General features: G+C 39.8%; 1 protein-coding gene across 1 annotated transcript; it reads left to right on the forward strand.

The window, feature by feature from the left end:
• Positions 1-6,093: 6,093 nt before the first annotated feature.
• BTLA (B and T lymphocyte associated) lies at positions 6,094-21,360 on the forward strand. The gene is made up of 6 exons (XM_010567292.1): positions 6,094-6,181; positions 16,699-17,007; positions 18,091-18,126; positions 18,826-18,963; positions 19,887-19,933; positions 21,034-21,360. The coding sequence occupies exons 1-6, from the start codon at positions 6,094-6,096 to the stop codon at positions 21,358-21,360; spliced, it is 945 nt and encodes a 314-aa protein (XP_010565594.1).
• Positions 21,361-24,506: the final 3,146 nt, after the last annotated feature.

Consider the following 24,506-nt stretch of genomic DNA (forward strand, 5'->3'; position numbering starts at 1 on the left):
AAAAAAAAAAGAAAGAAAAAAAAAAGAGAGCTGGAAGTTTGGCAAGGATAATCTCTATTTATATTTGCATATAAAGAGAGGCGAGTCTCACTGTTGTTGTGTTCACATTGTACTCACTGCTAACTCTGTGTAATTTGAGTGCTTGTTGTCTTTGTACAATTTTAAGGTTGTGTCTAACTTTCAAAATAAATTTTTTTTAAAAAAGCTTCTCACCGTAATAATGCTATTAGAGTTTAGTCTCTTTTGGGCTAGTGAAGATGCTTTATTTTTGGCTTGGTGGTAGGGATGTTTTGTTGATGGTAAGTGGCCACAGAAGTGGTTTTATTTAAGCAAGTGATGAACTTACGATTAGATACTAGGGTGAGGCTGAAAATACCTGGGTCCTGCAGTACCACAAGACTTCCTGTTAGAACAGCAAGGCCAGAGTAAGTGATTTAAGTTTTTATATTAAAATATTATTGGAAGAGAAATACTTTACTTTGTAAAGTTTTCACTTGGTAATGGAAAAATGGTCCTTTTTAAAAAAATAAAGGAATTCCTTTTTTATAGAATTTATGCACGATCTCTTATTTTGCCAAGAAAGCGGGTAAAGAACATGTGGTAGTTCACATACAATGGTAATGTAAGGTAGTAGAAGTGGATGGTGACAGGAAAAATTAAAGACTCTACATTCTGTTGTTGTAGCTTAAGGTAATATCAAACTATACGTTGAAGCAGTTTGTTGATTTATCTGTACAATCACTGAAGTCTATTTCAGGACTGGTTATACAGAACCCCTGTTTCCTGTCAACTGTGTGACTTTCTCTTAATTGTGACAGAAATTCCCCAATTATGCCTTCTGTTCCAAGCGGACACCAAGTGAAGTAATTGTCATGCATTTTGACACTGCAGTAAATGATTTCTTGGTATAGCATCTTGCAGCTGCCTAATACTTCAGGTCTTTTCAGGAAGGGCTTCTGCAATGTGGAAGAATCAGTTCTTTCCAGACTATCTGCAAAAAGGTCACAGTTTGATCTCTGTCTCCCTTAGGGACATCATGAAAATTGAGCAAATAATATCAGCCCATCAGAATTATCAAATGTAGGTTTGATTGTTTACACATTCCTTTTCCTGAAGTCTTATCTGACTTGACATCTTACAATGGATCAGTGATAAATTTGTGCAACTTTGTGACTCATGAATTTATTAATCATTACTTTCTCATTTTCAGTCATTTTCAGGTCACTGCACGTTAAGATCAAGTTGCTTTTTGTTGCCCTTATATCAAATGGAAAAGCAGAATAGAAATAAACATACAGTTTCGTAAAGTTTTCTTGTGTGGACAATTCCTCTTTGAAACAGCATATGTATACTTCCCAAATCAATGTAGCTGTAAGTATTTGTGTGGAAGCTGATGCAGAATCAAGTGAAGTATGTATTTAAAGTTTAGTAATTAAGCCATGCTAAATTCTTACAATGACATTTTACTTTCCTAATGGAAAATATCCGTATCCAAGATGCGGTAGGATGAAGTATACATAACTGCTTTTAGGGCACATTTACACTGATAATTAGGTTTGACATTTGTCATTTACATAGGCTGGACAGCAGAGACCAGAGGATAGGCAATCTGTAGCAGTTCTGCTTAAGTCAGGTAAGGATGTTTTTTTCTTTTTTTGCCCATCCCACCACTTTTCTCTTTCTACAAGTGGTTTGGAATTTGTGGGTCTTCTGGTGGTAGAGGCCACTTCTTTTATATTTAAAAGCAGATAGCACATCTCACAAGTGAAAACACAAGGAGCAGGCTCTGAGATAGGATACAGAGAGCTACCACAACTGTCACCCAGGCTTGACAGAGGGCAGCCTCAAGACTGGTGTTGCCTTGCCCTTGAAGCTAAATGCTATGTATTAGGTATACTCAATACAGTTCTATTCTATAAAATAGGAAATTAAGCATAAAATAGAAATTATAATTGCTGAATAGCTATTTCGGTCCGAGTTCAGCTTTTGAGTGTCCCAATTCCATGTTCACTTTAGGTTTCAGAAGCCAGAAACTTCTGAAGATTTAGTCTTGCAAAAGAACATCTATTTTGCTAGAAGATCTCTGCTAGACCTAGAGGAGGACATGAGGAAGATCACTGGTTTCAGTTGGTACGCAAAGCCTGTGTTCAGCTGAACCAAACAACCACAAGCAGTGTAAAATTATTCATGTTTTAGGTGTATCTAAGTACTTAGCTCTCTTTATGTGTCTTCTCCTGTCTAGTAGTGCACAGGAAGGGGAAGTAAACGCAGTGGATTACTTAAGTGCAGTGAAATGACCAGTATTCTCATACGATATGTGCTCCATGAATACACTAAAATAAGAGTACACATTCATTAGGAAGTTTCTACTGTCTTTCAGTGGATACTTCTACTTTTTCCTCCTATCTGATCCTTTTGTTCAGTGAGAAACTACTGTGTCTCTGAGGAAAATAAGGAAATCTTGCATTTGCTTCTAACGTAGAGTAGCTTACATCAATGCAGTGGAGAGTGGGTATCGCTCAGCAGTTCTGTTCAAAGCTGGAAGAAAAATAATTAGGAGCTTTAGAGGTTCTTGGGGGGGGTTGTATACTGGTTTGCCTCAAGTGTTTTTTTAATCTGTTCTTTGGTGTACAGAATAGCTCCCAAATTCAGTATTAGATTTCACTGCAGTAAATGAGACCTCCTTACCTCAATTCTTTTGTAATTAGCTTTAAAACGCTTCCTCCCTCCCCTCATTTCTGAAGCCTGTCATTACCGTAAGACGAGTCCAATAACTAGAATACCGATGCTTACATTTAGTGAAGTGTTTTACATACAGCAAAACCCTGGGCAGATTCTTAAGCCGCTCTATATGGAAGGAACTGACACCCCTTGTGAGATCACCCAGGCCCATGCCCAGTCTGCGCTTTAGAACCTGGTTCAAGATGTGTTCTTTGATTTAACAAAGCTTAGGTCATCTCATTAAACTGAAATTGCTCAGGAAAAAGCAGGGAGATGCAGAGAATCTCATACCGAGAAAAAGGAAAGGACTTGCATAGTAATGAAGTAGCTGATGGAGTTGCAGTAATAAGGCAGGAGAACAGGCTGCAGGAGCCACCCAGAGCTCACGCGGCAGCACATACTACCACAACCTGCGTGATCACTAGTGACAGGCAAGGAGCTAAATTATTGTTGTTCCATTAAGATACTAAAGCTTCTTCATGTAGCATTATGAAGGTAATTTTCTGTAGGCTTACTGGAGCCCACTATCTAAATGCTGTGTCTCTCTATGTGGTTACAGGCCAATGCCTAACCATCTGCAAACAGGGAAAATGCAACTCCAAAACACAACCTTGGTCTTGTCAGAAGAAAAACTGAGATGGAACAGAAGGAACGTTGCATAGATTTTCTCCCCCCCCCTTGCATTCAGTAAAGAATCAGCAGGCATGACAAGGTGGACTGAATCCGTTGAAGACAGTTTCTATTGATAGCAATCCTCAGGTCCAAATTTTACTCCATATTTTTGGAGCCTCTTCCTGAAAATAGTATCCAACACACAGAGAACTGTGCTAATTGTTGCATTTGAATTGCATTGAATTCTCTTAGTTCTTTAAATACTTGGTGTCTGTTAGGATTCAGCTGAGGTCTGATTTGCTTATAGCAAAGAAGTTACTGAGTTACTGCAGATAGTGGAAATCAGTGCCATCTAGTGACATTTCTTTCTGCCATCTTCAAATGATATCTCATCTTGAAATTAAATGCATATGCTCCTCCCTCTCCTAGTTATACGGTTTTAGATTAGGACTCTCATTCCTTCCCTTAGTAAATAGATATTTTATATTTACTTCGTATTTACTCTCCCTTGAAACATGCTTTTAAAGGAAAACTGGAATAGTTCAGTGTCTCAAATTCAGGGACTGATTTTCTCAAAAAATTAGAATATAAGGTACCATTTGGAGATCTAAAAGATCTCATTTAAGATCTCTTAATAATATCACAAAAATAAAAAAGCTCCCAGGAATGTCTCAAGGAGGTAATAAATTCTTAACAAGAAAACATGAAAAATTCAGATTCTTTGCCATCTTCAGGCAGATTCTCAAAAAAATCCCACCCCAAAAAATCCCACAACAACATTACTCCTAAGCAGAAAGGACATAAATGAAGTAATGAAGTGTCAGCAGTGATAGTAGAAGTCACATTTGCCAAAGCCTTTCTCAGAAAGGTGCTCCAAAATATAGATGAGTGTCCAAGATATTTACTATTAAAAACACAAAGAATCCTCACAAGCCATATACAGTATGAAGTACAGGGAATCCATGCACCTTCATGCCACTCTGACCCACCTTACCTCTCCCAAAAGGCTAATGTACAACAGTACCAGTCTTACAGTTCAGAATACTTCCACAAAGTTACCAACAAGGAATCATCCACCCAGAAAGCCAATCTCAAAACACCGCAGAGAACAAAACCCTGTATTATTAAAAAGCTTCAGTCAGTAGCAAAGGACTCAGCCCAAAACAGTTCTTCTAATAAGAATACAGAGATTAAGTAGCAACTACCAATATTACATTCCTAGCATAAACTTTGGATAACTCAACATCGATGCAAGCAGAAGTTACACAGCTGGGAAATGCATCCCTTAATGACCAATTTTACTATCTAAGCCAGCTGTGGATTCAGCCACTAGATGTCTTCCCCACACAGAAATGCAATCCGCGGTACTAGTCCGTAGTCTCAGGTGGAAGCATGCTGCGTGTGCAGTTATACTCAAGTAGTTTTCTTTCATAAATATTTTCCATTTCGGCTGGATTGTAATTTTTGTAAGGCTATTTCAGTTTCTCACAAACATCATTATGATTCTCCTGATCATCATGTACTTAGCCAGACACTTCCAACCATGAAATTTTGGAAAGCTGTTCAATTATTTTCTCCAAAACGTTACTTTGAAAAAATCCTGATGGATTTCATTTTTATTAGAGAATAATATGCATATTTTTTGTCTAGAAAGCTTGAAATATTTAGAATAGAATAGTTCAGCTGGAAGGTACCTACAACAATCAGCTAGTCCAACTGGATGACCACAAGTTAGAGCATGTTATTAAGGGCATTGTCCAAATGCTTCTTAAACATTGACAGGCTTGGGACATCGACCCCTTCTCTAGGAAGCTTGTTCCAGTGTTTGACTACTGTCTTGGTGAAGAAACGTTTCCTAATTTCAAGTCTAAATCTCCCCATTTTAATGTAGGATTTCATAACTGCATTAATTTCTTCCCTGGTTTCTATTTGTGGTTTTTGTGCTTGCATTATAAGCAATGTGATAATTGCTATATACAAAATCCCTGTTCAACCTTAGTTTGGCTCTAACTTTATGAAGAAACTCTGCATTGGCAGAATTTTTTGGGAAGGTTCAGCTAAATGGTTCAGTTTTAGAAATATTTAGGGGAAAAAGGTGTCGAGGACATGCTGAAAAAGAAACCACAAAATCCAAACCCAGATTACTTGGCCTTGTTATGAGGATGCTAAGACTAAATAGTAGAAGCAATCATCTCTTATAGTGCATATTACTGTAAAATAATCTAATGCAAATTGAGACTATTCAGACATGTTTCTGACATCTACCTGCTTGTGAATAGCAAATTTGTTCAGCTTCTTAATTTGTTAATGTTGAATTAGAGTAATACACAAGAACTGAGCAAGTTTAAGATACTGTTGTGCATCCTTTCTCTCTGCTATATCACTGCTTATAAAATCAAAGCCTCAATTGCAGAAGCATCTTTCAAAAAAAAAAAAAAAAAAAAAGTCTGCAGCTATGTTTGTTACACTTTAAGGTGAGCCAGAGAAGGGTGAAAGACGTTTTGCCTTGAATCGCAGAGGAGTTCTGAGATGATGTGAAATGATCAAGCAGTTCACGTTTCAACCACACAAAAAAAAGACAACTGGGTAACCCGTCAGATTTTTGCAAATACATTGCTTCCCCGCCCCTTTCAGCACTGTCTTGACAGAAGAACTAGAAAAGGGAATCAGCTCAGACATATACCCAGGGTAAACCTAACAGGCCATCTCAACTGCACTTTTTAAACCCGTGGAACCTCTTCTCTCTACCATCCCCAGAGAATGAAGGCTCCTCCACTCATGTTGATAAAAAGGATCTTACTGTACATCCTTCTAGTAATGCTGGCTGAGAGCAACCATCAAGTTTACGGTAAGATGTGGTCTTACAATTTAACCTGTCTGTAGTTATGAAACATCGTGGGGGGAGAACAGAAACCAAAGCAGTGCTTAGTGTACCTTGTATATAATCTGTGTCTTATTTTATTACCGTATCAGAGACTTCTAATTCAACTAAAGATGATGATCATAATAACTGAGAAATATTAGGTAATGGTCTAGACCAGAACTCTCGCACTCGGGGACCAAATACGTCCTGCTTTGTGGCCAAAGGCTCTGCCTTCAAGGGGTTTGGCAGCATTCAAGCCTCTGCTTGAAATCCAGGAATCCTACTAGGTCTGAGCTGGATCCAGCAAATTGTCCTTACCAGACAAGTGTACCTTCAATTATTTAACTTAACTCCATCTAATTTTCATCTCAATTTCGACTTTGAACTCCACAGTTTTTAACTAGAGAGGTTCTCCTAATTTAGACTGATGTGAGAACTACACAGTGCCCAGTATATTCCTAACTTTTTTACTGCAGATTATTTTGTTTCAAGTTCCGCCCTGCTAATATCATATAGGAGACACAAATCTTAGTATTGAAAGGAAGGCAGTCGTACAGAAAGGATATACTCTACTGTAATGGATGCGCTCAGCTGCTGTTGACACATTTCCGACATCAACTGGTAAATTGATCAAAATAACATTTGTTACAAGGCACTGCTAAAATTACACAAACAAATTGAATTGGCTGTGTGAAGCTTAGTTGACATGCATGACTAACTCTGCAAATATATAGCATCTTTTGACACTCCTTGTTTTTATGAATAAAGCACATTATTAATACTAATAGGAAAGGTTAAACAAGCATTCAGAGCATCTGCCTGGGAAGGGAAACCCAAACATTTAGCTTAAAAGACATGAATTACCAGGTCAATTAGATGCAGCTGTTTCTTAATCAGGGTGTGATCTGAGCTCGGGGCAGCTACTGAACTGCTTTACGTTTGATTTTCAAATGAATAAACTAACATGCTTCTGAAGGGGGTGTATCTAGAGCTGATAACCTCCTTTGTACCCTAAATGGAAGTATCTTCTTTTCTTGTAAGAGTTAGCTACTGTTTCTATTCACTTTATTATGTCTGCCTGTGCTATTAGTCCCTCACACAATCACCTCTCTGCATCTTCCTGTATAGTTAATACACAGACGAACCCTCCGTACTCATCTGCCAGGATCCTAGATATTGTTTTTAAAACAGAAAGTAATTTCTGTTATGCTACTAACAGCATGTATCTTGTTTACACAGAATTTATTTTAGTAGGTTTTATTTTTTTGATCTACATCAGAACTACTTGGGTTCCTCTGAGAACAATGCTATTTCTTTCTATATACCTATATTACTACAAATATCAGAATCATGTTTATAGGAGCATTACAGAGAGAAAACTTTTGCAAGTCAATCTCTACAGAACCATGATGTAAATGTTTTTTTAATGTAATTACATTTTAGCCATAAGTTTTCCAAGCTTGTTTGGTTTTTATTTTGAAGTAAGCTGAAAATTGAAGCCAAATTATTTAAGCTTTGTACATTGCAAATCTATCCAAAGTTTCCCTTACTCCTAACAGAAACAAAGTCAACCACTTGGATTTCATACACAAAGACAATAACCAGCAAATCTTTTCTAAATTGGGAAAGGAGAAGTGAGCTTGTTTCTGATAAGTCACAAGCAGAAGGACCTTCTCCCCACCTCACCCCAGTAACTTTATTCCAGTTAGACCCCGTCTCCTTTGTAACACCAAAGAACGGTTTGTTCCCATGCGGTCTCACAAAGAGTGGTCCTTGCTGCCTGGACAGCATATGCGAAGTGAACAAGGCATTTCATCCCAATGAAAGTAAAACCCAGCAAACCTGCCCTCGCTCCAAGAAGCCCCAGCCAGTACCTGAGCATGCGCGCAGGTGCCCACGGATGGCGGGCACGGTGCTCGGCTCCGATAACGCCCTGCTGTTAGACCTTCCGTGGGACAGCCTGCACGTGCTAACGTTCGGCTAAACAGAAACGTTCCGTCTTCAAGTTTCAGTCATCAAACTATAAAGGCATGTTTTCTGGACTTACACAGCTTTCGTCAAGAAGTAGTTAAAAAATGACGCAACTCTCTGTCAGCTACCTCAGCAAGCAGGTCAGCTTTACAAATATTAGCACTGTCAGAAAAAAAACCCCACAGAAAAACAACAAGAAACCCAGAGAATCCTTCACTGTACACCAAGTAAATAGAAAAAGTACCTTCCTGTATCTCTCAGGTGACATGGGAAAAATTGAGAGACAGAGAATGAAAATTAAATTTCTGTTAGTGAAATGACATCCTCAAAAAATCCAAATTGTGATATAAATATGTAAAATGACTAAAATAAAATTTGACATCATTCCTTGAAAAGCCTTCCCTAAAGCTCGGAGAAGTCTGAAAAAGGCCTATCCATGTATCACTTAATATGTCTTCTGAAGCACTTCTCTTTCCAAATACACCTGACCTAAATTCAAGAAGGGAGCATATTTTTCCATGAGTCCTCCTCACAGCCCATTTCCTTTTTCATTGTTAAAATTAACAAAGTCATGAAGATCTCAGCGTTAAATGTGAAACTCCAACAAATCAATGCCCTTTCTGGTGTAGCTTTTGTGCTATGGCCCTAGTCAGAAACTTCCCAGAACATTGGACCCGGGTTAAAACCGTTACTAGTGCTTCACTGTGTTCACAGACAGACCCAAACGTAGGATTCAAAACTAACTGTAGACATTTATTTGGGGGGAATAATTGACATTTTATACCTCAGCCATTATCTGCCTCAGAGAATGATACATATGACTTGTATTCTATCCCATCCCTTGTTCCTTTTTTTTTTTTTAAGGGGAGGAGAGAAGGAAAAACAAAGTAAAGATAAATCCCTTTGAAAACAAATGCCTCTAAAATTTCAGTTAATAAAGCCCTGGTTTGCTGGAGTTGTTCCAAGTTCTTAGATGACCAGGTGTGAATGACACCATTTATAATTCAAAGACTGGAAGGCTCAATTTTTAGCTATTATTTTTCTACTAATGGGTTGAGTTCGGTAAATGGAAAGCCATCTCCATTAAACCTCTTTTGTTTGCTTAATGAGTCATGTCATGACTATGTTTTCTAGAAAATAAGAATGAGAAAAAAATTAAAATAATTTTTTGTAAAAGAAAGTATCGTCATGGGTATTTCCCTATTGTACAAATTATGGAATACATGCTTCCATTTGAAATCCTTGTCCTGGCCGTACACTGTACGGAAGGTTTTCCTTACCTGTGCAAATTAATTCTTGGTGCAATAGAGCCTGGCTTCTCACAGTCTGTTCAGGAACACGCTCTCAAGTGATCTAAAAGAAAATGCACGTTTAGTCAATCTGAATCTTACCAAGGAGTGCAGGTTTGAAGCTGATGTATAAAGCTTCTATATGTTACAGATTCTTCTACCCTCTTGAAAACTGCACATTCAGATTTTCATCATGACCACCCATATATGTGACACTGAAAACTTAAGACTCAGTATAAGACCTTGTAACTGGTTGCAGGTCTCAGCTCATAAGAGTGTTAAAGAAAGAGTAGTTAAATTTATCTTGGAAAGTCCTTGCACATACAGAATATAATTGGCAGACAGTGTCTCTACCATTGACTCTGGGCCCCTCACTACAGGAAAGACATGGAGGTGCTGGAGCGTGTCCAGAGAAGGGCAACCAAGTTGGTGAGGGGCCTGGAGCACAAGTCTTATGAGGAGCAGCTGAGGGAGCTGGGGCTGTTTAGTCTGGAGAAGAGGAGGCTGAGGGGAGACCTCCTCGCTCTCTACAACTACCTGAAAGGGGGTTGTAGTGAGGTGGGTGTTGGTCTCTTCTATCAAGTAACTAGTGACAGGATGAGAGGAAATGGCCTCAAGTTGCGCCAGGGGAGGTTTAGATTGGATATTAGGAAAAATTTCTTCACTGAAGGGGTTGTCCAGCACTAGAACAGGCTGCCCAGGGATGTGGCAGAGTCACCATCCCTGGAGGTCTTTAAGAAGACGCGTAGATGTGGTGCTCAGGGACATGGTTTAGTAGGCATGGTTGATGGTTGGACTCGATCTTAAAGGTCCTTTCCAACCTAAATGATTCTATAAGCCACAGGAGGTAGCATATAGAAAGACGTTACACTGTCACAGGAAAAGTACACCAAGCTACGTTTGTGCTCATTCATTAACTGAAGTTTATGTTTGTCTTTCTAATGACAACCAATGAAAAGAAAAGGTTCTCTCTCATTATCAGGTGTGTTGATCTTTTTTTCCCCTGTTAAAAAAAAAAAAAAAATCCCTCCTTCTCTAGGATATTATGGTTTATATTGTTATTTAATCCCAAATCTCCACTGACCCCTATTCTTGCCAAATGGCCCTTACAGGAAATCTGTGAAAGATATTCTAAAAGATTGCCTTAAATATTTTATTCTATATAAAAAAGTTCCCAAATATTTTTGTTTTTAAAAGGATTTTCTCCACTGCTTTTTATCCACTTAAAGTTTCTTGCCAGGCGAGGTGCCAGAGAATAAAAGGCCAGATTATAGGAAAAGGCTTTCTCTAGCCCAGATTTTTAGTTATTGAAGTTCAAAATAATTCAAACTAAGAATTTCCCAAAGCCTGAGAAAAAATGTTTAACTCTTATTCACTCATCTCTTCTGTTCTAGAAAGTCCCCAAATAGACAATAACATTTGCCAAGGACTAGGTTTCTTCCTAGCAAAAATTTGAAAAACTAAAGCTCGAGTCAGTCAGTCATCAGTTATTAACAAGTCACAGAAACATACAAAAGCAATGGTGATTATTTTTCATGCTCCAAGCATTGTCTTGTAACTATTAAAAAATAATAATAATTAAAAGGCAGCCTGAAGTCCAATTGCTTTAAGCCTCTGAAAGGAAGGCCCTTTTGCAGGCTCTGAAGATGGTCTACAAATTCTCATACACACTGAAAGGCAAGCAGTAGCTCATATAGCTCCTGGTTAGGAAGTTCAAAAGATTGCTCTATTTGACTGACAGGAGAGAAAAAAAAAAAAAAATTACTGAATAAAATAGCAATGTTTACCTAGCACCCACAGGCTTCTTCCAAGGGATCCACAAATGAGAACTAAGAAAATTAAATCATTTTTCAGTAAGCTAAATTTCTACTATCAAGTCCATAGCTACACTGGAAGAAAGAAAGAAAAAAAAAAAGCCTCTACAAACTAGAGGAAACTGAAGACCAAGTGAAAGCCAGTAGCCTCAACCCCCACTTATTTGAAGAGAAAAGAACAAGAGGATTTATATGCTGGGGTTAATTGACAGGAGGCTGCCAAACACTTACACTTGCGTCAGCAGCCAGGAACGGAGGCCAAGCACCAACAGGTGTGTGTGGATCTGTAACCACGCAAACCTCTATCCGAAAGTGCCTCTGAGGGGCCCTGGGACAGGAGGGCTCCTCTGCTCAGAAATCGCGGCAGGCAGTGACACTGCTGCGCTGGGTGGCCAGTGCAGAACAAGTTTTCCCACGTGGAGTTCCCAAAGCTCGGCGGTACATTCCATAGGTAACCTTTTGGAGAAAGCAAGGGTGTTGGAATCAGGCCTGCTCAACAGCAGGGAATTTTGCTCTGGAAACATAATTTAACCAGACCTGATTATATTGGAATTATACTAGTAAGTGAATGACCACCACCAAAAATGAATGATCACCACCAGAAATGAATGATCACCACCAGAAGATGAAGGAGCAAAACTGTGGCACATGTTGCCATAAGTGCTTGGGGGAAAAAGGAGAAACACTGTTCAAGCTCACCTGACTGAGAGATGTACTAGCACATTTTATTTGAACTCTTTTAAAAATATACTATATGACCAAAAGTAATACAAGTAATATGAATGTCAGAGGAACTTTTCTTTTTAAAACAAACCAAGTAAATCCTTTGTTAGGAGTGGAATAGCTCCTTATGGCTTAATTGGTAGTGGTGCAGGAACTGGTATGGAGGGAAGTTTCTTGTTGTGGTATCAGTGCACGCATATAACACTTGAACTGCTTATACCGCTCACCTGCAGAGCAAAGGCTGCACAAAAACTACTCTAGAAGTATATCCAGACCTCAGTAAGGCTTCTGCTCAGGCAGTTTCTATATTCCCCCTCAGGATGTGGCCGGAGAGTAATTCAAAACTTTCTCTGCACCCAGTATCACCCCTGTTCCCTCTCTCTGGGAGGTTCTGCCACCGAGTGTTACCCTACGTTTCACTGACCAGTGCAAGGCAATCATTTCTTTAGAGCAATATTTAACATTGATAAGACATTTTCCCTTCCAACTGCTTACACAATTAATGTTCATCGGAATTCATGAGGGTTGTGACTGTACCCTGTCCCAAGCGAATGCTGCTGGATGAACAAAATTTGCTCAATGCTCATCAGGTCATTCTTCCAAAAGCGACAGTAGGCAGTGATGTATACTTTGTTGTAAAAGCACCAGTTGATTCAAAATCAAGGAAAACATGACATCCCTGCACGGGAAAAAGATAAGAATGAAAGAGGTACAACAATTCCTGCCCCTCTCCCTGGTTAATAATGATGCTGAATGAGAGAGTGTCACTGAAATCTATTTTAAAGCTTTGCGAGAAATTGGACTTTTTGGACCTTCTAGAAAAGTTTTGGGGTTTGTTTTGGGGGCTCGGGGGGGGGGTGGTGTTTTTTGGTGTTTGGTTGGTTTTTTTTCCCAAAAGAGATTTTGAAAAAGATAAAACTATATGATAAAATAATTAGATGAAAGATATCAGAAAATATCTGTTCTGCAGAGACCTGCACAACTTTCTGGAAATACCTGTTACATAAGACTATATCAGAAAGAAGGCTGCTATCAGGGCACAATCCAAGCTTTATAGATACTTCCTGAAGCATTATCTTCCATGGCAGTCATTGCTGAAATAATTGAAACCTCTACTTTCTAATTTGAGCTTTTAGTTTCCATTTTCAGACTATCGATAACCATGTGCTGCTACTGCAGTATGACCAAAGTAGCTATGACCTTCTTGCCTGAAACCAAATTATGCTTTCTTTTAATCAGAAATGGAAGAGTCTAAGTGAAAGATAAGTGATCCTGCTTCACACCAAAAATATGTCTTTCAGAATGAACCTACTGAGGGGAGCAGAAAAGGGACTAGATGACTGGGCAGGAAGGACATGCTGACCTAACACCTAAATGCTACCTTGTGAACATGGCCAAGCTCTACCTGTTAGAACTGTGGCTATCACGATATAATTGCCACATCATATATATTGCATTAAAAAAATATATATGATGTATAATATAATAAATACTACATTTAATTATTTTATTCACATTAAATATCATACAATATGTTAAATGTTATATTAAATATATTGCTATTGCTACTGCATCCAGATGGATGGTCCCTGGGAGAATATCTCTTCCTGTACACCGCATCTTTACTTATAATCAGGACCTACTATTGAGGCAATGCTGTGGCAGAGAGTGGATCTTGTGTATCGGTGGAGGCCACGTGAGAAATGCTGTACTGCCTACACAGAGCAGTGCTCTGTCTCTGGCAGCAAGAAGAAGTAAGGCTGTTCAGGGAGAGCACGTGAGCACAGCCACTTTCTGTGGTCCCTTCCTCTCCTGTGTCCCCTGCAATGGAACAGCTGCACTGGGGACGTCAGCATGTACATCTTTCCTGAGTCCTTTCAGTATCCATTATGGATCTGATGTCCATGAACTTGTCGACATGACTGCATACACTGGTAGGTTGGAAGGCAAATTCAGCTATGTTATCCTGACAGATGTCAGTGTAGGCTAGTCCTCAGGGCGCTCAGTGATTCAGTGTCTACAAGCTTCCACAGAAACCAGTTCCAGTATTACTGTTTTCACAGTTAGGAAGTCTTTCAAACTATGTAATCAACCTTCCTTACTTCACTTTTAGCCCATTATTTCTCCCCATACCTAACAGAAACATGAAAATCCAGATTATTTCATTCTTCTTTTTTGTCTTTTCATGATTTTATTATGTGCTTTCCTCTCATTGCTTTTCTTTAAGTGAAACAACCCCAAGAATTTCAAGCTTTCCTTTATGGCCTTCTTATCGTGTTCATTGTATTTGCTGGCTTCTTTCCAACTTGGAGAGACTCCAAGCATTGCCCCCCTTCTTTCTTGAAGAGCAGTGCAAAAGACTGGACAAGACCTGGCTACACTTACCAGTCCTTGGCAGAACACAAAGGTTACTGCATGTCCCTCTTGAATTGAGCCTGCCTTGTTACAAATAATTTATCTAATTTATCTGGTAAATTTAATTTACTGCTGGTAACCTATTGATACCTTTCTCTTGCCACTAACTAGTGAACTAATGTTTTCTTAGTTTTACAATCAATACACTTACACTTGATATGTTTTCCTAAGTGCATCTCATTCTCTGCCATGACTTCTGTAATGATTGCTCTGTTCTTTTATGCCCCTCCTTAATAACCTGACCTTCTTTATGCTTTTGGAGGCCTCCTTCTTGTCTCAGTGAAAAGCTTGCTCGTGACTTAGCTGAGATAGTAGTTTACCGCACTGCTGTAGCGCAGATGTTTAGTGCTTGTACTCTCATAATTTATTGGATGGACCACCCACTCCGTTTATGTCCTTTTCATTTGTATTCACATCTGATGGGTTCTTATCTCCCATGTCTCCAAACTTACTAAAGCTTTCTTTGCCAAACCCAACTGTTTTTATTCTGCTGCTCTCCTTCCTTGTCTTCTTAGGGATATTGAATGAATTAAGGCTTCTAGTTCCCCTTGGGTTTTATCCAGACTTTTTTCATTAGTAAAAAGACATTGTTTATACCCAGAGCTATTGTCCTCCTGTTCATTTTCTCATCTCCATCCAAATTATCTAAATTTCTTCCACTTGCCCCTTCTGCAAGGGCCAATTTTAAAGTCCTTATCCAAGTTGCTTACCTGTGTGCTTTTGCCACTTCAAGCCTCATTTAAAGCCATCCTGACTAAGGGAAAGTTGGTATATAAGGATGATTTCAGATTCGGACCCCTCAAAGCAGAAGCTTCCGAGGATACCAAGTCCTGTGAGCAGATGAGTTTCTCTATCGCACCTGGCAGAGGTACATCAGAGACCACAATTTCTTGCAGTCGCTGCAAATAACAGCCTTACAGTAAATAGCCTCTTCCTCGTTATCAAGCAAGATCAGGCACATTTGATAGGGCAAAATGAGAACAATATTAAAGATTTAGGTTTAGAGGCAGATGAGAGCCACCTAATTTTTAGACGCCCATTCCCAAAGCCGCCTTAAAGAAAGCAAACCGAAAAAATCAACAGCAGCAAAGCGTTAGCTCTGCTGTAAAGAAGGCTATGAACACACGCTCAAAACCCAGTATTACCGAATGCTCTACAATTTATTTATGGAGTGCAGTAGTCTGAGATTTGTAGAGAAAAGACTTGCAAACTAGAGGTCATAAATGAAAACTGTTAATCTGGTCATCCCAAGCTCTTGAATATACTATCCAGGCATTCACAAGGATTGCTATATCACATGCATAAGAAATCCCAGCTGACGGTGGAGGGGAGGCGTTTGGTGCTGCCGCTATGTGCCCTGGCTGCCCAGGGGCCCAGAGGCTTCATCCCTTCAAACAGCACTGGCTCCTGACAGACAGACCCCTCTGCTCCTCACACTGCTCTTTCCTCCCCTATGCATTTCTTCCCCCTATAAAACTTCCCTTCACAGTACTTTACCATTTTTTCTACTTCCCTCTATCAATGAGGAGGTACAGATCTATTTAAGATTTCTTTCTCTGGACTTGTGAGCAATCACTCTCTTCAGTGCAGAAGCACTCTACTGTAAGACAGGGCAGGGACATAGAGAGCACATACGTATCAGAGGTTTTGTTACTTTGATGTAGCCAGAGAAATAAAGCACCACGAGAAACATGAATCTTTAATAAAAGGTCAGGACATTCAATACCAAGACCCAGAGTTAAGGTGACTTACCATAGCTTGAACACTGACTTGTTTAACAAAAATGTAACAAAAATAAAAAGAGACAAGGTATATTTGCATTAAATATAATTCTTTTCAATATTACAATTATAAAAAACCTCTACCAAAGAAAAGCCTTTACTTCTGTAGGTTAACAAGAATTGTGAAGCAAACAATAATCTGAAGTAAATCTAAAAGTAACAGAAAAGGTCTGTGAGAAGGATGACACAGGAAAACTTGCTATGTGTATTTTACGTATTTTCTTTCCAAACTATTAAATTTCTAACTTGACTGAGATAAAGAAAAAAGGGGGGAAAAAAATCATATCAGAGGGAGAAAGTGCATTTTAACAATCCTCCTAAAAATGAAAGAACCAATAGTCTTGATGTTATCTGCTGTCACTGTCCCATATAGAGATCAGATCTGCTGCAAGTAGACAAGGGAAGTCTTAAGTAATGAGAGAGAAGAGAAATTGTTACTAGTGTTACGGGGAGTATATAGCAGACACCCCCCCCTCTCTAATTTTTGTTACCTTTTTTTTCTCTTTCAGGATTTGATGCCACCAATTGTGCAGTTGAAATTCAAGTTAAAAGACACTCCCAGTACAAAATTTATGTCGGGAACTCTTTGACTATAAGCTGCCCGGTTCGTTACTGCAAGGAAAAGCCAGTCATGCAGTGGTGCAAGATGCAGGTGGAGAGGTGTGTGCAGCTGGAGGTGGGCAAAGCAGAATGGAAGTCCAACGTGTTTACTCTGGAGGTTCTCTCAATTCATCAGAATGACAGTGGACTTTATCGTTGTCGAGCAACAGCGAACAATTTGTCCAGTGAGAGCCATGGAATACAGGTTATTGTTGAAGGTGAGGCCCCTATATTATGAAAGAGCCCTTTTAAACAAAAGGATGCCACGTACAGAAAAGCTCATGCATGCTGGACAATGGCTTCTCCCAACATGTTTGACTGGTAGCACAGTTGTGCTGGTACTTACCACCTCCTTAATGCCTCTATCCTGCCTCTTGGCAGCATAGAAACAAAAGGAAAGAACAAAATAAGTAACAGGAGGATCTGGAAGAGAAAAGCAAAGCTGCCAACACCAAACAGCCGTTAGTGGACTATTTGATAATTAAAAAATATCAATTGGAGCAAAAAAAGATGGTGGGAGGACAGCCTGGCTATACATCACGCGGACTAGACAGTATGCAAATGGTTGGGTAATAGCAGTGGATGAGGCCACACAACAGTAAAGAGGACAAAGCAATTCAAGCGCCTTGTTGTGAATGATCTCTCTTGCAACAAACAGAAAGGAAGTATAATTTTGTACCCCAAGAAGTTCAGGAGTGGGAAAGATTACAATAGCTTTAAATGATCTTAAGTGCAAGTGAGGCCTTCACATTGACTTAGGCAGCTGGGATGCCAAGTTTAGATTACGATGAGCCATGTCTGCGCTCCTCAATGTTGCTCTGCAGCTAGAAAGTGATCTGTGTGGCCTTAGTGTCCCACTGACCCCCAGCAACTGAGTTGTAACGTTCTGTGGCCAGTTCCTCTCCTGGTAAGTTAATGAACTTTAAAACCTTGTTTATTGCCACACGAAATGCTGCAACAGAGGGAGCAACATCAAAATTTATGGCTGTAATGTGCTAGCAGACACAGTATATGCCCAGCTCATGATGCAAGTTTCCATTGAAATACGTTCTGATGGTCTTTTATTCGAATGCCAAAGAAGTCTGAAAGATAGAATTACTCTGTTGGCAGTAGGAGACCAGCATATCATTCCCCCTCCCCCCAAAACACCCTACCCTTTGCTTGTTGCATTTTGTTCCTTCTTCTGTCATCAGATTGAAGGGGAACCGTGCGAAGACATGAGTACGTGGTGCAGAGAACACTACTACTGTGCAAAATGTCAGGTTGCTGTTTCACTTCCCTGTCGTGCTTTTCTTTTTCAGAAAAGTCTGCAAACTTTATCACAATTTCACCAGAAAGTAAGTTCTGATTCTTATTTCCTCTTTAAGAGAAAGGAACTAATCTGTATTGCTATGAATTTCTGGTTATAGTGTTTTGTGCAGTCAAGACAAATTTAAACTCATTGCTAAACCACAGTTGCTTTCTTCCCACTCGAACAAAATACAGTCTCTCAAGGGTCACAGTTTTCAAGGCTAGGACTGTCCAGCATTCAGCATAAAAGGGCCAAAGCCAATCAAATTACCTCCTGGTGGTATACTCTACACTTCTGACATGCTCCAGTAATATCTGGCTTATACTTACAAAGTGTTAGGAATCATGCTATACCATCACTTTAACACAACCTGAAATACGGTTTTTACTCACAGTTGGTTATTGTTCACAATTACAATTGCAAAAATATATTGGAAGTTCAGAGCAGTGCTCTAATTCTGACCCTCTCTTTGTTTCTGCCAGCCTTCTGCCATGCATCATTCATCAAGTACATTTTCCCATGCACTTTTCCTTCCAGTATCTTCACACTTCATAGAATGCTCATGGAGACACGGAGATAAGGTTATCTCGTGATATGCTATACCAAGTTACAGAATGTTTAAGTACATTAAGAAGGCAGTTGCATCAGAAAGACCTAATGCTAAAAAAAAAACCCCAAAACCAAAACAACACCAAAAAAACAGTCAAACATTTCTCTACGCTAATACATGCTAATGCAATTTTAGATACCACTAGCATCTCGGAAGAATCCCAAGGATCTGGAAACTACAAGATATTGCACATTATTTATGCTTCAGCATCCGTGGGTCTATGTTGTCCATTCATTGTTGTATGCATGTTTTGGTGTCTAAGGAGGTACCATGGTAAGTAGTTTTACCATCTAACTTTTGCCTAGTATGCATTTAATTCCACTCCTTTTCACAGCTTCACAGAAATTGCATTCAAAGCTCTGTGAAAATCCCCTAATAATTACCCCAACTGATTGCTGAGATGTCCTTGCCAAATGTGCCAGTTAGGATACTGAATCTTTATGAAGTTAATTTGCCCCATGTATTGTTCCCTTCCAGAGACAAAGGGATGGAAGTAAAGTAAGAACAAATAAAAATCTCAGACTTTATAACAGTTGGAACTTTTTCTCCTGTTTTGCAAATAATCAAGTTAGAAACAAATAAGAGTTTTAGCCATGCAAACGCAGTCAAGCCCTATCCAGTTATGTTTTATATTCCTAGTTTTCCCTCTAAATTACTGAATAATTACATTAGCAATCTCTCCTGCTTTACACGAACACTTACACAGCTGCCATGTCCTAAATCAAGAATGGAACTTGCAGTCACCCATATCTTAATTTAAGTGATCTCGCATTTGCCTATTATAATTGCATGGATTTTTTTTATGTTTAGGAAAATGAAATTATTTTATCTTCCAATACAATTTAACATGTTTGCTCATAGGATGGCTTTAGGATTTTCCTTGCCTTTTCCTCCCCACCCAGTTCACTGAACACAGACAAAACTGGCCATAAGTACGCTAAGAATTTTTCTGCTCCTATTCAGAAGAGCTCTGCGGAACACAGAAACTTATTCTATAAATATATCATTCTGTGTTGGTTAGCTTTTACCAGAATAGCTATTCCCAAATCCAGTTTGGAAATAGATTTTTATTCTTTGAGGTCCACTCAACAAGGCAAGGACTCCTATAGTAATTAATACTCCCTCCATAAGCAGAAAGGCGCCTTCTCACTGCTGATTTATTGAAACTTTTTTTTTTTTCCCTTTCTTTTTCCCAGCAAAGCAAAAGAGAACTCCATTAACCCAACAGAGAAAAGAAAGCCTGGTATGTTTAAATTTTTCTTCATCAAAACCTGACCACATCCTGCATAACCACGCACTGAGAACAAATCTTTGTGTAGTACAAAACGTGGCACAGAATCAGAGACAGATTTAGTGACCCTCTTGGCACCCAAACAGCACAGCTTGCCTGGTGTGAGATATCACCGTGGCTGAGCTGAGGGAAGGAACACAAAGGTACTTCAGGCATCTAAATTCCTGTTAAAACGTATTAATTTGTAAGTACCATTCCAGTAAGAGTTTAGGCACCTAAAGCACCTCATTGATCTGGTTTGGGCTGTCTGCGTAAGAGAAAAAATGACCCAAAGAGTAAGGAAAATAATTTAAAAGAAAGGCTTTCATATGTGGTTAGCAGGAATTCACACAGGTCTTGCAATCAGTTTCAGAGAAATTAGATGGGCAGAAGGCAGAACACAAAAGACGTGACTAGAGCTGACAGCTGTCAGTCACAGGGGTAGTGTTGGCAGGAATCAAAGGGCACCAAACAGGTTGCAGAGCTCCCAAGAGGCAAGCTGGAGGCAAGAAAATTAAAAGCAGTACATTCTAAGTTCCTAGAAAAATGGATGTCAAAAGAGGACTTCATTAGAGAGAGATGAATTTATAGAGGAACTTACAGATTTTAGAGAAGGAGAAAGATTTCTGTGGAAAATAATAAGACAAAGAGGATAAGAAGCAAGAGATCAGGAAATGGGAGAATGGGGGCAATGAGGAAAAGGTACTCTGGGGTTTGGAGGTGAAAAATGAGAAAGATTTCATGAACTGAGAAGGGAAAACCTTGAATGAGTGGCTTAGGAGAGCTCTCACAAAATGATGAATCAGTTTGTGTTAAGCTGGCATCTTGCAAGAGAAGATGCGAGAGTTTGGGAAGGGAAATGTAGAAAGGCATGAGATACAAGAATGGTTTCTAACTTTATTTCAAAGATCAATATGAAATCCAGTGACCAGGTGAATCCAATTCATCTGTGCTCAAAAGCAGTTCTAAGGGGATAAAACAACTTCAACAAAATCTTACACGCCTCGTATTTAGCAGGAGCACTGGCAACAGCCAGATATGCACAGAGCTGTACCCTGTTCTGTTCTCTGCAGGTCAGAAGTCCAGCAGCTGCTGGGACAACTGAAGCTTCAGAAGAAAGCTGCTCACCTTACTATTGCTCCATGGCTAGCCCAATGCAGGCCTTGCACAGCAACACAGTTTATGACAACGCTGTCCCTCCCTGGAACGCTCAGAGGACAGCGCCTAACGCACCTCGCAATGATCCTGTTATTCCTTCCATCCCAGTTTTACTTGAAAGCCCAGACGTCCTCACATATGCTGCACTAGATCATTCTGCTTCTGCAGAAAGATGCCAGAGAAGGGCACTAACTGTAGAAAACGATTTTACAGAATATGCCTCCATTAATGTAAATAAATAAACATGGCAAGGACTTCTCCAGACAGCCGTTTTGCATGCAGTCCCAGTTCTAGCTTCCCTCCGGGATGTTGTTCCTTTTTCTTTCAGGAAGACTTCCCTTTTGTTAAGAAGAACCTATGGATGCTCCCCTGTAATGCCAGAATTCAAAACACAGCCCGTATCAATGGACGGGTATTTGCACTGTGTGTTTGTCTCTTAAATGGGGGAATAAAACAAACAATCAGCTCTCTTATTTTTCCTTTTCCCAGGATTCTGCTTCTAGTCTGACTTTGATTTAATTATGGTTTGAATATAAACAAAGAGGAGAAGAGGAAGGTTTTCCTAGGATAGAAACATGCAAAATGGATCTGTTTGTTAGGAAGATAATACTGAGTCAGGTTAATTTCTCCCAGGTAAAAGCTAAGAATGTTTGTGGGACAAGTTTTCTCTGAGTTTCTAAGAGTATCCTTCCAAGGATTCAGTTTGTCATTCCAGTTCACTCTATCTCCTTGCAAAGTTCTTTGAGCACCATTAATGTCTAAAGCTATTATTAACCAAAATCAAGTGAATACTTGTGTGTGTGTGTTTGGTTTTTGTGGAAGACAGAAGGAGAAGGCTGTTTTCCTTTTACAAAGAATTCTCACAAATAATGTGTGAGAAAATATTGAAATACAGCACACACTGTTTTTCTCTTGGTGGGATGATTGGATAGCCAAGTTACTGCATATTGCTTTTGTCCATGATTAATCAATGGAAATAACAAATGATCAACAGTGACCGACCCAATCAAAATCAAACATTTTTGTTCACAAATAACTGCGTATAACTCTGTCATGCTAAGCTTTCCTCCCAACGCTGGCACAAAAAAGTGATTATGCTTCATGCTCAGGTTTGCGGGAAAGAAGATAAAAAGGAGGTAAAGACCAAGGTGCCTTTTGAAGTTTGAAAAGAACACTCATGCCCTTCTTCTGCACCACTTATTCAGCTCTAGCTTGGATACCAAGCATCTGCTCTTGCAAAATAATGCTCTTAAAAATTACTCATAGTGATATTTGCACCAGAGGTTTACAGCAGCAAGCAGAGAGTCTTTAACTTGGTTAAAAATTTGCACCACGGTTGAAAAGGAAGGATGTGCTAGGTCTCAGGCTGCACGTAACACACCGGATGATTTGCGCTCAAGTTAATGGAAGAAAGTAAGGCTTTTCTATCTTTGTGTTTCATCTTGGTATCATTCCAGCTAACACCAGAGCTGTTAAGCACGTACATATTCACCCCACTATTTTGGTAAGCTAGATGGCTTATTACGCTTATGGTACACTTGTGCTCCACCTCCCCCCCACCTTTGAAGTCAGTCACAGTATCTGTGTGGATAAAAATCCATGGTAATTGTTTCTGCACCAAGTTGTTAGTTCAGGCCATTAGATATGTTGATATTTTGGGTTATTTTTTTAAATACATAAATTATCATTAATTAACCAGTAAACCATTGATAATCCTCATTAAAAAAAGTAGTAGAAAACCATCTTCTAGAAGAATTTAGTTTGCTCTTTTTGTTTCAGTGGGCCAATCTTTGTATGGCTAGAGACTAATTATTTTAGGTGAAGGACTGGGAAACTTGGACCAAGTTAGGTATGAATAGGCCCAGAAATAGGCCTTTAATTGCATGTGTTGCTCAACTGATAAAGGTACAATTATCTCCATAGACCTCAAGTAGCTTTCAGAATAAGAAAATAAAGTTTCTCTGAAATAGATTCTACCTCAGCGGTCTTAAGCTGAAAAACAAGGACAGCCATCCAATGGAGAGCCTAAATGGATTTGAACAAAAGGCATGAAGCTTCTTTAATTCCTTTCCATGACCTGGATACAGGCCTTGCAGGCAGAAGGGAAAGAGTAAAAAGGCCATTCTTCCAGAGAACAAGTACATGTGAAGCAATATGGTTCTCCAAGATGCTTTGCAATACCCTGCCCGTACCATAGTACATATAGGGAAGAGACCAAAGACCCTCAGGAAGGTGAGGTGGGGTGCTGGGGACAGGCAGGTTACCTGTTTGAGTTTCTAACCAGCTCTGCAGTGCATTCATCTGGGCATGTACAGCCTTCCCTCTGTCACCCCTGCGAGCTGAAAGCACCCGCAGGTCTGTTCAGAGCTGCCCCAGAATGACGACTGGCAACTGGGACCTAGAACAAGGCTGAACACACGTGGAAGAAGTATTTGCACCATCAAGAGATTCAAAGGCTAGTGAAATCTTAACGTGGTTCGTTTCACCCCTACAGCAAGGCTGAACCTTGGCTTAACGAGGTCCCCCAAGAGCCAAGTTTGATTTGGAAGATGAGATTCTTGTAGATAAACAGGAAGTACCTTACCACCTTACCATCAGACATGCTAGCGTAGAAACGCGAAGCACAGGAGCCTGCAGTAGGTTCATTTTTTTTAAGCAAACAATTTGAAAGAGTGTGCCTTTTGAAGCAGGGAAACAAAAGGCACTGACTGAAACCATCTGCCTCAGGGTACAGATAATCCATTCAGATAAAGCACAGCATCGCTCAGTTTTCACAGCCTTTTGAAAGAAAAGAAAAAAGTTGTTACTTCCACCACCCACTGACCGGAAGGACTATACAATGTCACTTAAGGTGCTACATGCTCTTCTCAATCGCCTAGCGCACCTCTCAACAACATAACGTGACATTGGAGACCTCACACCCAACGACCCGTTACGTTAAGGCTCGGTGGATGGCCTCCAGATTTTACAGAGTAGCATCCTGCTGGAGGGGCAGGACACCAGCGGGAGCAGAGCATCTCACGGTTCACCCGGTGCTCAGCGCCTGACTGCAAGGAGCCAGTACTGGGTTAAGCCGTGCGGCGAAACCCCACAATCCCGACAGCGTGCTAAAGGAAAAAAAATAGGCTTGGGACCCAATTCTGTGGGAGATGTACAGCACCTGTACAGCCTCCCTAAGACATGGTCTGAGGGCCACCGATTTGTGTTACGTAGTTTTCTACTTCTTGTCTTTCCTTTGCTATTTTTGCACCAAGTATGCTGTACAGGTAGAGTCACACAGGAAGTCCAAAGAACAGAAACAAAGCTGTACAGCTCTCAGTTACACCCACAAACCCACATGGAAGGAAAATAGCAAGGTCTGTGGAGCTGAAGGTCTGTTAATGCCAGA

The sequence above is a fragment of the Haliaeetus leucocephalus genome, unplaced genomic scaffold (assembly GCF_000737465.1).
Source record: "Haliaeetus leucocephalus isolate CR32 unplaced genomic scaffold, Haliaeetus_leucocephalus-4.0 Scaffold228, whole genome shotgun sequence".
NCBI classification, from domain to species: domain Eukaryota; kingdom Metazoa; phylum Chordata; class Aves; order Accipitriformes; family Accipitridae; genus Haliaeetus; species Haliaeetus leucocephalus.

Excerpts from the sequence above, each read along its gene's own strand:
- BTLA (XM_010567292.1), top strand. The coding sequence starts at position 6,094 with ATGAAGGCTCCTCCACTCATGTTGATAAAAAGGATCTTACTGTACATC. Across the intron at positions 18,127-18,825 it reads TATCACAATTTCACCAGAAA|ATACCACTAGCATCTCGGAA; the intron begins GTAAGTTCTGAT and ends ATGCAATTTTAG. Across the intron at positions 19,934-21,033 it reads AACAGAGAAAAGAAAGCCTG|GTCAGAAGTCCAGCAGCTGC; the intron begins GTATGTTTAAAT and ends TGTTCTCTGCAG.